At 41.1% G+C, this 12304-nt stretch overlaps 1 protein-coding gene across 3 annotated transcripts in view; it reads right to left on the reverse strand.

Annotated features, from left to right (window-relative positions):
- DYNC1I1 (dynein cytoplasmic 1 intermediate chain 1) overlaps positions 1–12304 on the reverse strand; it is a 202400-nt gene that overhangs the window by 70986 nt on the left and 119110 nt on the right. For all 3 annotated transcript variants that reach the window (XM_067291673.1, XM_067291671.1, XM_067291674.1), the window contains exons 8-10: positions 11662–11824; positions 10383–10482; positions 5005–5130 (exon numbers count right to left, since the gene is read on the reverse strand). In XM_067291673.1, the coding sequence (XP_067147774.1) occupies positions 5005–5130; positions 10383–10482; positions 11662–11824 (389 nt within the window). The remainder of the gene's footprint in view (positions 1–5004; positions 5131–10382; positions 10483–11661; positions 11825–12304) is intronic.

The following is a 12304-nucleotide window of genomic DNA, read 5'->3' on the forward strand; positions in this document are numbered from 1 at the left end:
ACTGCCCTTTTGAGACATTTTGAAAAGACACAGCAGAGAAAGAGGAAATTAATAGATCAAGAAATAAAATAAATCAAAATGCAGTCAATATATTCATTTTTGTTGCTACGGGCATCTTTAGATTGCCCGCAGAAAAGCAGAACTCATGAAACTTTCCAAACACAATGCAGAGTCCTCCAAATCAGAAAATAAGATTCAATTTGTTTTATTTGGAAGAAACTAGTATCTTTAGCTGTCCACCCCCCTGCCCCCCTCCCAGCTCTTCTCATGACATGATGGATGTTGTTTAAAGCTGAGATCCAGGTACTGCAACCAACTTTAATAACCCCTCTATTTCCAGAAGAAAGGAAAGGGGTTGTAATATCCTAAAGCCCCCCAGACTCACTGATCATTCCTATCCCTTGTGTCCTCGGAGTCTGCAGATCAGCTCCAACACAAAAGCTATGAGTTCTTGTATAAGAGCAGTTCTGTACCCATGCCAGTAGGCCCTACTGGGAGGGAGAGTATATTAGTTCAGACTCAGAGCTGCATGAATGCTGTGGCATGGCTCATGGAGCAGAACTCACAGCTGGCCAGTTTAGGACAAAGACAGACTGAGTTCTTATTTGCCCCACTCAACCATATATGTTGATGCAAAGCTTCAGGTACTTCTTTAGGTCACTTTGGCTTAGAAAGCTTAGATCAACCCATCAGGAAACAGAAGCAACATCATGAGTAGAGGTGAGCAGTTGTACATAAACAATGGGCACTGTATTACAAATAATCCTCATAATTAATGAATAATCTAGATTTCCATTTGTTTGTTCAGTGAAAGAACACAGAAATCTTATAGGAGCACTTCCTGAGAAAGAGGTAGAGAATAAGACTGAGAAGTATCATGATGCTACTCTATCAGTTGATTGCATAGGAATGTTCACTTGCCATACGAGGCCAGCTCCATGGATTGCATAAATTGATACAACATTGAACTCATGTTGAGTCATATCATTCAGTAACCATGCCATACTATTTTCATTTTCATCACCCCATTTTAAAAGTAGATCTATAGTAGCTGAGAGAAGCTGTGTAAACTACTGCTTAAAATTCTGCCACCAAACTGAGGGAAAGTCAATGTGATTTCCTTGTCTCTGCTGGAATTCTTTCCCTCTCTGGATACTGCCAAACCATTCCCATCAGGAATGACTCATCCATAGGGCCTCAAAAAGTACTTCTGAAAGGCTTGTTTTTTGCCTTTGGAATGCACTGCATTATACCAGGAGTTCGTGATGCTCCCGTGTGGGGGAAGAGGAGATCCCTGAATCTTCCCTACAAGGAAATTCCCAGTCTGCACCCTGCAATATTAGCTAAATGCTCAATTTATTCTTCATTACTTAAGTAAAGCACTGAGCATTCATTTCTTTGGCAAATGATATTGCCTTCCAAATTCATTATGTTTCTCAGACTTTTTTTTGCTTGTATGGGAAAACAAATGAACATATTGCCCAATCCCTCACTCTTCCTTGCTTTTCCATTTCTAACCTTGTGGTAAAGAGATGTATGATGACCTATAGAGGAAAAAATCTGTGGGACTCCCAGCTAAAATACTGGCAGCACATCACTGAATAAAGTAGAAATATAAAAACCTAAAGAAGGGCAAAAATGAATAGAGGAAAAGAAGTATTCCACTGGAGGATGCGGCAGAAGCCAGTAGAATTGTTTTGTTTAGAAAGGCTATCATAGATCACATGACAGTTCACATAAATTATTGAGCTGAGTAAACAAGTCCAGCTGGCTGATGGTCAGTTTTCTCTTAATACATATTAATTTAAATCAAACAGCAACATATTTTTAAATGACCCAGTATTTGTAGCACAACATATTACGGAGCTATGAAATTTAGTACCATCTACACTATATTAATGAGCCGAGAGCTTAGCATGACTTTAAAACAGGCAAGAAGTTTATATGAATAATAACCGTAACATCATTAACGACAACAGCTAAGATGATAAATATTTACAGAATGTACCATCCCTTACATTTTAGGACAGAAATCAAACATTTCGCTGACTGGTGTTGAGAAAAGACATCGCCACTGGTATATTTTTGCATCGTTGTCTGCTATGGCTGCTAGACAACTTCAGTTGAAGCCCCTGGTTCTGGCAACTTTCAGAGAAGGTACCGGGAAAGACAGATTGTTGGTCATTTCAATGATCCTATGTAAGATTACAAAAAGTCACAGAAGAAGTTAAAAAAAAAAAATTCCGTGGTAATCATCTCACTTAAACCTTTATTATATACTAGGAAAGACAGATAAACAAGATTATGGCTCCTAGTTTCTAGAATTTACCAAATGTACTTAGGCGGTAAAATTATCTAAAATTCTACCTCCTGAAGCTCACCCAACTCTTTAGCTGTCCAGAGATGTTTCACATATCTGTTTCTACTGATGTTATCAGAACTCTTGAGGGGGAATTTCTTAGAACCTGTTGAGAAATGGGTTTATAAACATATTTATTGATCTGGCTTCGCAGAAGGGGTTTGCATGAGTTCCTTGACAGTCACATCTGAAATGAGTTTCTACACGTTTGCATCTTGCTCTGCACTCCCAAAATTGAAAGATGAAAGTTATTAGTCACAATCAAATAGTATTAAGACCAAAGAAACTCTTTGGAAAAGAACATAGAGAGTCTATTGGGAAAATATGACCAAAGTAATGCGCGTTTACCATATCTGGGCAACTTAGCTGTAGTGACAAGGTGTGTGTTCATCCCTACCTGCTGGACTGCTATAAGGTCATGTAGAGCTGAAGAAAAATTGGGCATGCCTCACAGAAGACCTGGAGAAATGACTGAATCAGGACTGAGTCAGGGAATGTTCCTCTTGCAAAACGGTAATATAAATGATATGGGGCTAACTAATAATACAGTTGGTTTCCACTAACAGAATAACATGATGATCTACAGACCTGAATTCCAGACTCTGAGCTAAGATAATTTTTTTCTTATTTTCCATCTGAGTCAGTTAGCGCAAAGCCTGTGTTCAAGAGACGAAGTCAAATGCTTTCTGCTTCCCCATTTAATCCCATGTGGGTATGCCCATCCAATCTGAGATGCAGAAGATATCCCACATGTCAGAAGCCCAAAAATGGTGGTTCAAACATGGCTCCAACTCATAATGAACTCATAATGCAAATTATCTGGGGACAGTTTGACCAAGCAAATAAATATTTCCCATGGACACAAGAACTGACCTCATTTCACTGGAAGATGATTAATCCAGGATGCATATGAAAGCACAGTGCCATGTGTCTCTCAAAATTCACAGGTATTAAGGTTTCAGTGCTAAAAAAGGGGGACATCCATTGTAATGGGAGGATTAGATAGAAGCTCAGTCAGGCCAAATCTCAGGCCACTATTTTGTTCTATGTGTATTTTTCTAATGGGGAATACAGCCTGTCTCAATGCTTTCATTTTAGTGAGTCATAGCTCCCCTTGTTTAAGTGTACTTACTTTTAAAACAAGATAGAATTTTTAATTAACAGAGCACATTGTTATGTCTGTAGTCAATCTTCCCTTTGTGTACTCAGTAGAGCTATACTGAATCTGGTTATTAACTTGTAAAATCAATCTAGGTTAAGAATTATTGTCCCTAAAATACAATGGGCAATCTCTTTTCTTGAATATTTTATTTAAAACATTAAGTTGAATGAACATCCTAGAAGTATCTGAGCCTGGAATCTGAGCTATGCTCTTAAGTAGTCTGAAAGAACACATCAGACTGCTGAATATGATATCCAGAAAAAGAAAAGTTTTCATTTCAAAGGTAATACATGCTCGCGTGCGCACACACACACACACACACACACACACATGCATATAGATCTGTATGGCGTATTTGCTGTACAGGCCTGGACTCCTTGTGAAGTTGTTTTTCGGTATAGCAAATTAGAAAAACATGCCCAGAATTAAAGGTTACTTAATCGGGTTGAAGCAGTAACTTCAATTCCAGCAACTCCCTCCCACTATGTTACATCTGATAATGTACCCAAGTCAAAACACAAACTTAGTTCAAAAAGATGTTTGGTCCTTGAATGTAAAATGACACTTAGCTTACACAACCAGCCAGGTAATACATATCCCTCCAAGAGAAGCAATTTTTACCGCAGAATAATCTGCATTTTACTAATCTCTGATTGTTAAGTTTTACTTACTGAAACTTTTCCATATGGCTTTTTGAATGCAACTGTCCTGTATTTAATTACCACAGAAGGATATTAATAAAGAGGTTGGAAATTTGGCCCAAACGCTGTTCCACAGTTTGGTCGGTTTGATGGAGATAGAGCCAATGAGTAGAACAGTTCTGTCAATATGAGGCTGTGCTATTTCACACAGAAAAGCAGTGGCAAAAGAGGAGTAAACAGACTTACGGAAATAAAACATCTAGCTATTTTTAAATTGTCTGTAGACTTCTAAAGTGGTCGTAAAGTAGCACTGAGAAAGGTGAAATACTGCTTTGCTAACCTAAAGGATAGTCAAACAGGAATCGGTGGAGTAATCCTTGTAGTCAAGACAGTTTTTCATTGAGCTGTAAGTAAGACGCATGCCCAGAAATGCAGCGTACTTAGGAATTTTAAAAGCAAAATATGACATTGAGCAGAACCAAGGCAAGAGTAGGCACTTGGAATACAGAGGACGTGAGGAAGCTAACGTGGGTGGGAAAGCATATGTTGCTGCCTGGATGAGGAAGTGGTACACCACAGTTACTTCATAAGTGCAAGGGCTTTATATACTAAATCTCTTAGGGACTGTTTTAAATAGACAAAGAATGACACACAGTCCCTGACAGGCTTGCAGTATTGTTTGAGAAGGCTGAATGCCTTCTAAAAACACTGGACTGGCACTTGCACTTCTTCCAAAAAAGCCTATTTTTAGCCTCAACCTCGTCATATAAACACTGAGCAGATGCACCATGTAGTAAATTCTGTTTTGTCTAGCATGAAATGAATGGCTTTCTTGGTCTTACCTGACAATGAAAAACATATTCTGGTGTGGTTTTCTTGAATTTCATGTTCCAGACCAAGGCCACCCCATCAGGCTCATGGGGAGCATCTTCATTATTGTTATAAGAAGCAACCATCAATTCAGGGTACTAGAAAAAAAGCACATGCAACTGAAATAAGCTGGATAATGGAGAAGATATGCAAAATCAGATGAGGCAGAAGCAATCTCACACTACATGTGGAATACCTGGTTTTGATAATAATACACACTAGTCCAAACATAGTTTTTAGCTGTATTTTGGTTTTATATTTGGTTTTATATTTTACTGGTCAATGAAATCCTTAGAGCCCCTGCTCTTTGCTCTGTATTAATTATTCTCAGATACCACATGCAATGTTATTTTCTGCAGGTAAATCTCAGAAAAAACAACTAATAGGATGTTCATAAAGGGAATGCAAAACAAGAAATTATATTAAGAAGAAAAACCAGAGATCTTGTGTAATTGTAATTTATTTGCTTAACCATTTCTGCACAGATAAACCATTGTCTTAATTCATTTTGGTAATAAAACCAGTATGAGTATAGCATTGACTTGCTTTTACTCTGAAGTTCACAGTTTTTTGGCACCCTAGAAACCCACTCTTTCTTATTTCATTATGCACTTTTCCTATTCACTTATACACAGAATCAACTTGAAAGCTCTTCCTGATGATTCAAATAGCAAACAAAACATTTTCTTCACAGAAGCTCAATTCTGCAAGATGCTGAGGTCATCTTGTAAAGCACTGGGTGACCTCGAATTCCACTGACTCAGGAAGATTGACGCAATGTGCACTCTAAAATCAGATCCATATTTTCTCGTACACCTAGTATCCATCAGTGTATATAAATAGATATGTACCACACACATATAATTATGTATTTTGTTATGTGTATGTATTTATATATATGTATATATATATATATATATAACGTCAGGTATGAAAAAACAGAATTTCACATTGTTGATGACATTTTGTTGTTCTGAAGCACCATAAGCAAAGGAGTCAAAGCACAGCGAGTCAAAAGTATCACTGATATAATACCATTTACTCGGCAATGGTTACACTGGGACTCTGTACAACACAATCTAACCTTATCTTGCTGAAACATTTGCTAAAACAAAATCATGTTTACAATTAGCAGAAGAGGCTTAAATTATGCACATTATACAGCCTTCTGCTTGCTAGGTGCTTTTACAGTGTTCTGGGTACTCTTATAAGCTGTCAGCAGCAAAAAAAGTAACAAAACTCCCTCAAAATATCAATTACTTTCTGCCTATACAATGGCACCCAGCTCCCTGCTCTCACACCTGACACTAGGCACCTCTTGTAACCTCTGTCCCTCCCTCTGAATAGCAAGGCCATGGACTTTACAGCATGTTCAGAGAAAAGCACGTGGATTCTGGCAGACCGGTGAGCTAGCAGCCCAAGGTCCACAGGATCCACACTCTTCCCTGGTTAACTATAAACACTTTCCCTCAAGATTTCTCTGGGATCTCTACAAATCTTTGTCACTCTGTCTTTCTCAGGTAAATTCCTGCCAAACCATTTACCACTTCATAGGGGAGTGGCAGAGCTGGTAGACAAGAAGGAAGCAGGACAAAGGAACTGCAAAGAGTGCTACCAGGAGCTATGAATTCAGTCTGCACCAGGCACTTTAAGAAAATCTTCGTATCATTTTCAGTGGGGCTTGAACCTCTCTGTCTCTCAAAATCCATTTGGAAGAAATGCACACATCTATAACTTGTGTCATCAGCAGCTGTTCCTTCCTACTTCAGGTACATTTTTATGGATAATACATCACAGAGGTGACTATTTTTCTATTAAAGCTCATCATCCCAAATAAGATCTAGGTCCTGGACCCTGCCCCATGTTGGGGGGAACCCAGCAACAACATATGGCTGCCTTAGCTGCCTCTCTCACTTTCTGAAAAAAAGGAAAAAAAGAGGCTCTGACTGGGTTGCACCTACATCCTGGCAGATGCTGGCTGCTGGCCCAGCTTGTAAGGGCAATTTAGCATCCAAAGCATTTGTACGGGATTTAGAGCATGCACTAGACCCACTACCCTTCTGCCTCCCCAAGAACGGAGAGAGCTGACGGTGCCTTGACCCCACAGCTGAGGGCTGCTGGCACAGCCTCTGCAGCAGCCTGTCCTCTGCCGCTCTCCCCCACCCTGCCAATCCTGCCCCCCTCTTCGGCTTCTCCCGGGACAGAGATTACAACTGCTTCTAAACAGCTGACTCAGCTAACTTCTCCTTTGAACCTTTTCATCCAATATTGGCCCAGGTTCAAGTAAACAGTGTGTGCAGCAGGCTTTTGTCAGCATATCGCACTCTGACTGCAGAGGTCGGGTACCTGGGACATGAGCAGCTGAGCCAGCATGCTTGCAGGTCTGTTCCCGGGGCAAGTAGAGGCAACAGCCTCTTCCACCAGCACAGCTGCACTCAGGCAGGACATGAGATCAGGTCTGAAGTGCCTGTTTACAGGCACTTTGGGGTTGGTTCACGCTCCCAGAGAGGTTAGTGAGCATGTTCTAGTTGGCAGGGTGTCTGGCCATAAGCAAACGCTGCCCCGAACCTTGCTGGTCTAGGTGTACATTTTGCAATCGCAGTTGATGCATCAGACCGGAAATACAATTTCAAGGTTACTCAGATGCTGGGGTCATACCTAGCTGGGCAGCACCATTTTGAGGCTTTTGACCCTACAAAAACAAAGCCAGTTGCAGCACCATAAATTCATGCTACCACTACACAGTCTCTGCTTCCTTCAATCCACTGGCATTTACAGAATTTTTGGATTTCACTAGGTGCCTGGCTGTCCTGTGACTGCAGCTAAAAGCAGTATGGAAATATTGGTAGGTGAAACAGCATACCAGGTTGCTCTCTGAGAGTCAAGAGGGACTCAGCAGTATCTCTGAGACTGTAACCTTGCTGGCTTCAGATGAGCTACGTAACCTCACGGACAAAGCAAGGTGATCCCACTCTCTATGTTTACACTAAATCTATTGGGCATTTCCCTTAGATCCTTGATTAAGGATCTAAGCTTTTTTCCCTTTGCTCTGTAAAAGACTCAAGGGGCTAGCGGGTTAACTTTAATGGCATGAGTGATCCCACATGTTTGGGACCATATTGTACATGTGACTAGGGAACAGAATAATTTGTTTAATCAATGCATCAAGGTCCTTTGTTTGATTAAGCTTCTATTTGCCTCCAGGATGTTTTGCAGCAACAGTTTATCACGAAAAATTGAGCAATGTGTTCTGCAGTTCCCATGAGTATTCAAGTTATCCTTTGGCATACTGGACACTGCAGTGTCCCAGAGTGCATGTGAGAAGCAGAGCTTGAGTTAAGTGAAATACCTCTGTCCAGCTCCAGTTTCTACTGCCTTAAACACCTTGACGCAGGCAAGAGAGGCCACAGTGCCTCCTCGCCAGCTGGCATGGGGTGGCGCAGAGAAGCCCGGCTGGGGTGCCAGGGAGCCGCGCTCGAGGAGTTAACGGAGGGGAAGGCAGGAGGGGCCACCCTGCAACAAAGAGGTGGGAAGCAGAACTAGCCTGTGTGCCCCAGGGGTTGAGCAATTACATTTGGCAGTGCTCTTCTGAGGCGGCTTTTTTTCTTGCTGCCCTGGGAATACAGTAAGAGCTGCCTGTTAGGAAAATATCAGATAAGAATTCCATGTAATTTCCAGCCCCTGAACAAGTGAACAACCTAAGATAAGTGTTTCCTCAGGCTTATGTTTGATTTCTGTGGAAATCCATATGTGCTTAAAGGCCACCCACGTCACACCAGTGGATACCTGTTAAGCTGATATTTTGTATGAAAGCAAAGGGATAAATTCTTCATTTCATACATGGGGTGTGAGTATAAAAGAAGCCTCTCTGCACATGCAGAAGAGGTTGCAGCTGGCTGCTGTGCACACACCTACAGTCTGGGTGGGTCAGACAGGCCAGCACAGCCACCAGCTACGCTCACCAGCCCCTCAAACTCCTCTCTTCCCCGCTGCTTATACTATGTCTTTCTTGCAATCGGCTGCCATCTGACCGAGAAGGACCTGGAGGGGTGGGAGTAGCCCCACCACCGGGAGAGCAGGATGGCAGCAGGACTCACTGTGCCCCTTATCTAACTCTGTCTCTTCCCAGCCCTCAGGCACAATTCACCTACTTAAACACATGCCGCGTCCACACTCACATCTACCATGGCACAGCACAGCATGCAGCATAGAAAGAGCAGCTACTTCTAAGATTATGCTAAGCTAAGCTCACTCTTAGCAGTGTGCTAAGCTACACCTATCGAGTCTTTGCTGCCCGCACCAGGCTGCACCAGGGCTCTGGACCCACCAGGATATGTCTGAGGCTGGTGCCGGGGCAAGCTCGGCAGACTGGCTTGCTTTCCTGTTTTTCAAGTCTAGGTCCTCCTGGGGCAGACTCACTATATCCATGTTGTGGACCTTGCAGCAGAGTCTCCTTGGATTCCTTGCCAAGGACATTTAACTGGTTTGCTCCAGGCTGGGACCTAGGAAGAAACTAATATGGATGAAGTACAGAGAATGAGGGGGATGGAGCGAAACTGGGACCGAATGAATTTGACAGGACCTGTAGTGATATGTCCATACTAATTCCAGTTCTCCACTGGAATAACTAATTCACCTGGTTTCTGGACCCTGCTGATGTGGCCATAATGGTTTTGGGAAGCTTAGGCAGTTCTGCAGTAAGTTTTACATTGAAATATGACAATGGTTTGCATTGTACAGAAATTGGACACGTTCCAGGCATGTTACTTCAGCCTGTTCCCTGGCCAGCTGCAGTCTCCTCTTTCCTAGGTTTGAGGAGAGGGTCCAGCATCTTTAGAAAAATTCCTTTTCAACCTGGGTTGTTCAGATACTTCCACATTTTGAGTTCTAGTACATCAAAAAATTAAATTTTATTACTCATTGTTTTTATTTTTGTATATCATTCTGTATAATTGTTTATTAAATAAATTGTTAAAAATTCAGTTGTTTTAATTATTTTTAATTGGCTTAATTGTAAACCTTTTGTCCTAAAAACAATTTCATGTGCTGAAGGAGTTATTGGAGGAGGCAGGAAAAGTGGAGATTCTCGCCTCTCGGAGGGTTTGTTAACATGTAGTTTTAATATAAAGTCCTGGTTTTGAAGATCAAGTAACATATACAAACAAAAGACAGCTTCATTATTGCCCACTACTCTTCATTACAGAGAAACATGCATTCACTCAGTGCCCTCCTGTTAGCTAAGAAATAACATCTTAGTCTACATAACAAAGTGCAAATGAGCCCGTCCATATTTTTCTATACAGAAGCTGGAAGTAACATAGCAACACAGCTCCTCGCGTTACACCCTTACCTGAAGAGACCAGTCCATACAGGTGACTACACGATGCTTCGACCAGTGCTCATCATAAAACTGACGATTAAAGGAAAGGTTGGCTCCTGCTTGAACATCTCTATATGGAGTTAAACAACAAAGTTATACTTTTAAAACAACGAGGATTCAAATGCAGTGACAACCAATGTAAAGGTTTCTGGCTACTCTTTCTCAAATCCCTGCCCAGCCAGGGAAGTTTGCCACCTTGATTGAATTCCTCTGATTGACTTTCTTGCTGGGGTAACGATTTTGCATCAAGGAACAAATTTTAAGTGTTTCAGGAAAACAGAGTTTTTAATTTCTCACTGCCTTCCTGAATCTTTTCTGGCTGACTTTTCCAGAACGCCCTGGGACACCCCTGTCACCTGAAACCTGGCCCTGGCATTCAGCTCCCCCTTTCCCACATCTTCAAATCCAGCCTATATCCAAATCTCCCTTATTTTTTCCTCCTGAACTGATGAAGTCAGAGCACCTCCAACCCAACCACGCGGATGGCTGGTGCTTTCCGGCACCGTTCAGATCGGCTGAAGTTCAGTGCTGGCCGGCTGCCGGCACAGCACCCAGGGGTGAGGTGCCAGAGCGAGCTCCAGCAGCACAAGTGCCCCCCAGCCACTGCTTTGCCGCGAGGCTTCGGCGGATACACGGCTGCTGAAACCTCAGCACTTCCTCTCATACTAACGAGTACTCCCCCATCACTTGCTGAATGTGCAACCTGTCACCCCTCATCTTATGTGCTGAGATTGCAAACACTTTGAGAGATCATCATTTTCATCCTTGTCTATATAGTGCGTAGCACAGGAGGACTGATCATGGACCTGAGGCAATACTATAACATAAACCACAGTAATTTGAATTTGTAAAAATATCGTGATATAAACACACAGACATACACTGCTGGAACAAACACATACACATATACACATACCTGTGCACGTGCACACACACACACAAATATATATTCATATATTTCAATTATTAATATTTTTCTTCTGAATTTGAAATTTCACCAGAACATTGAACCAAAATATTAAACCATCTGCATAATAATTTAAAGGAAAAAACTCAGAGCAACAAAGCATGAAGCTATTTTACAAAATAATTTAGGATAACAAAGTGACACAGGCCTTCAAGAGGAGGCTTTAACCTTTTCTTAATTATAAAAAAAGTTTTGGTTAGTTTCAAAATTAAGTTTTCCTAGCATGGGAATTTGTTCTTAAAGATTATTTTACAAAAGCCAAAAAAACCCCCAAAAACTGACCCATCTTTCTCTTCTACATCTCTGCCACTGTAGTCGAAGAATATGTCTGAATCTTCAGCCAAAGCTCGCTCAATTACACGTATCGTCCGGTCAAAAAATATCAGGAATTCTTCCGAATGGAGAACTTGCTGTTTTTCTTCTTCTGTCAGTTCTCTAGGAGGAGCTTGGAAAATGAAAAGATATAGTTAAAAAAGTATGACATTTTACCCCTTTCCAAATGAATCAACATCTTTAGCAAGAGTTTCTTTTGACATGAAAGCTTGCTGTAGTACTGACAGGACAAAAACCAAAGCTTTGCTTTTACAATCAGGACTAAGAATTTTTTAATATATCTAAATATACTCCTGTATATTCCTACTTACATAGAGGAGATCCTATATCTTATATATTTATTATTCTGAAATGGAAAATACTTAAAATGCAGAATTAAATAAACCCAGTGTTCCTATTTCAGGAAATAGTTCTGACTGACATTTAGGCAATACCTAACTTGAAAACATAGAACACTTATATAACAGGGGACCTGTTTAAAAGCAGATAACTTTTAAAAAAATGCCTATGATAAAATAATCTTCTTAACTTATACTACAGTTCTTTGTATGAAAGGGCTCCCAGATGCTGCCTCACATAATCTCTCCCTCCG

Source organism: Apteryx mantelli, chromosome 2 (assembly GCF_036417845.1).
Source record: "Apteryx mantelli isolate bAptMan1 chromosome 2, bAptMan1.hap1, whole genome shotgun sequence".
NCBI classification, from domain to species: domain Eukaryota; kingdom Metazoa; phylum Chordata; class Aves; order Apterygiformes; family Apterygidae; genus Apteryx; species Apteryx mantelli.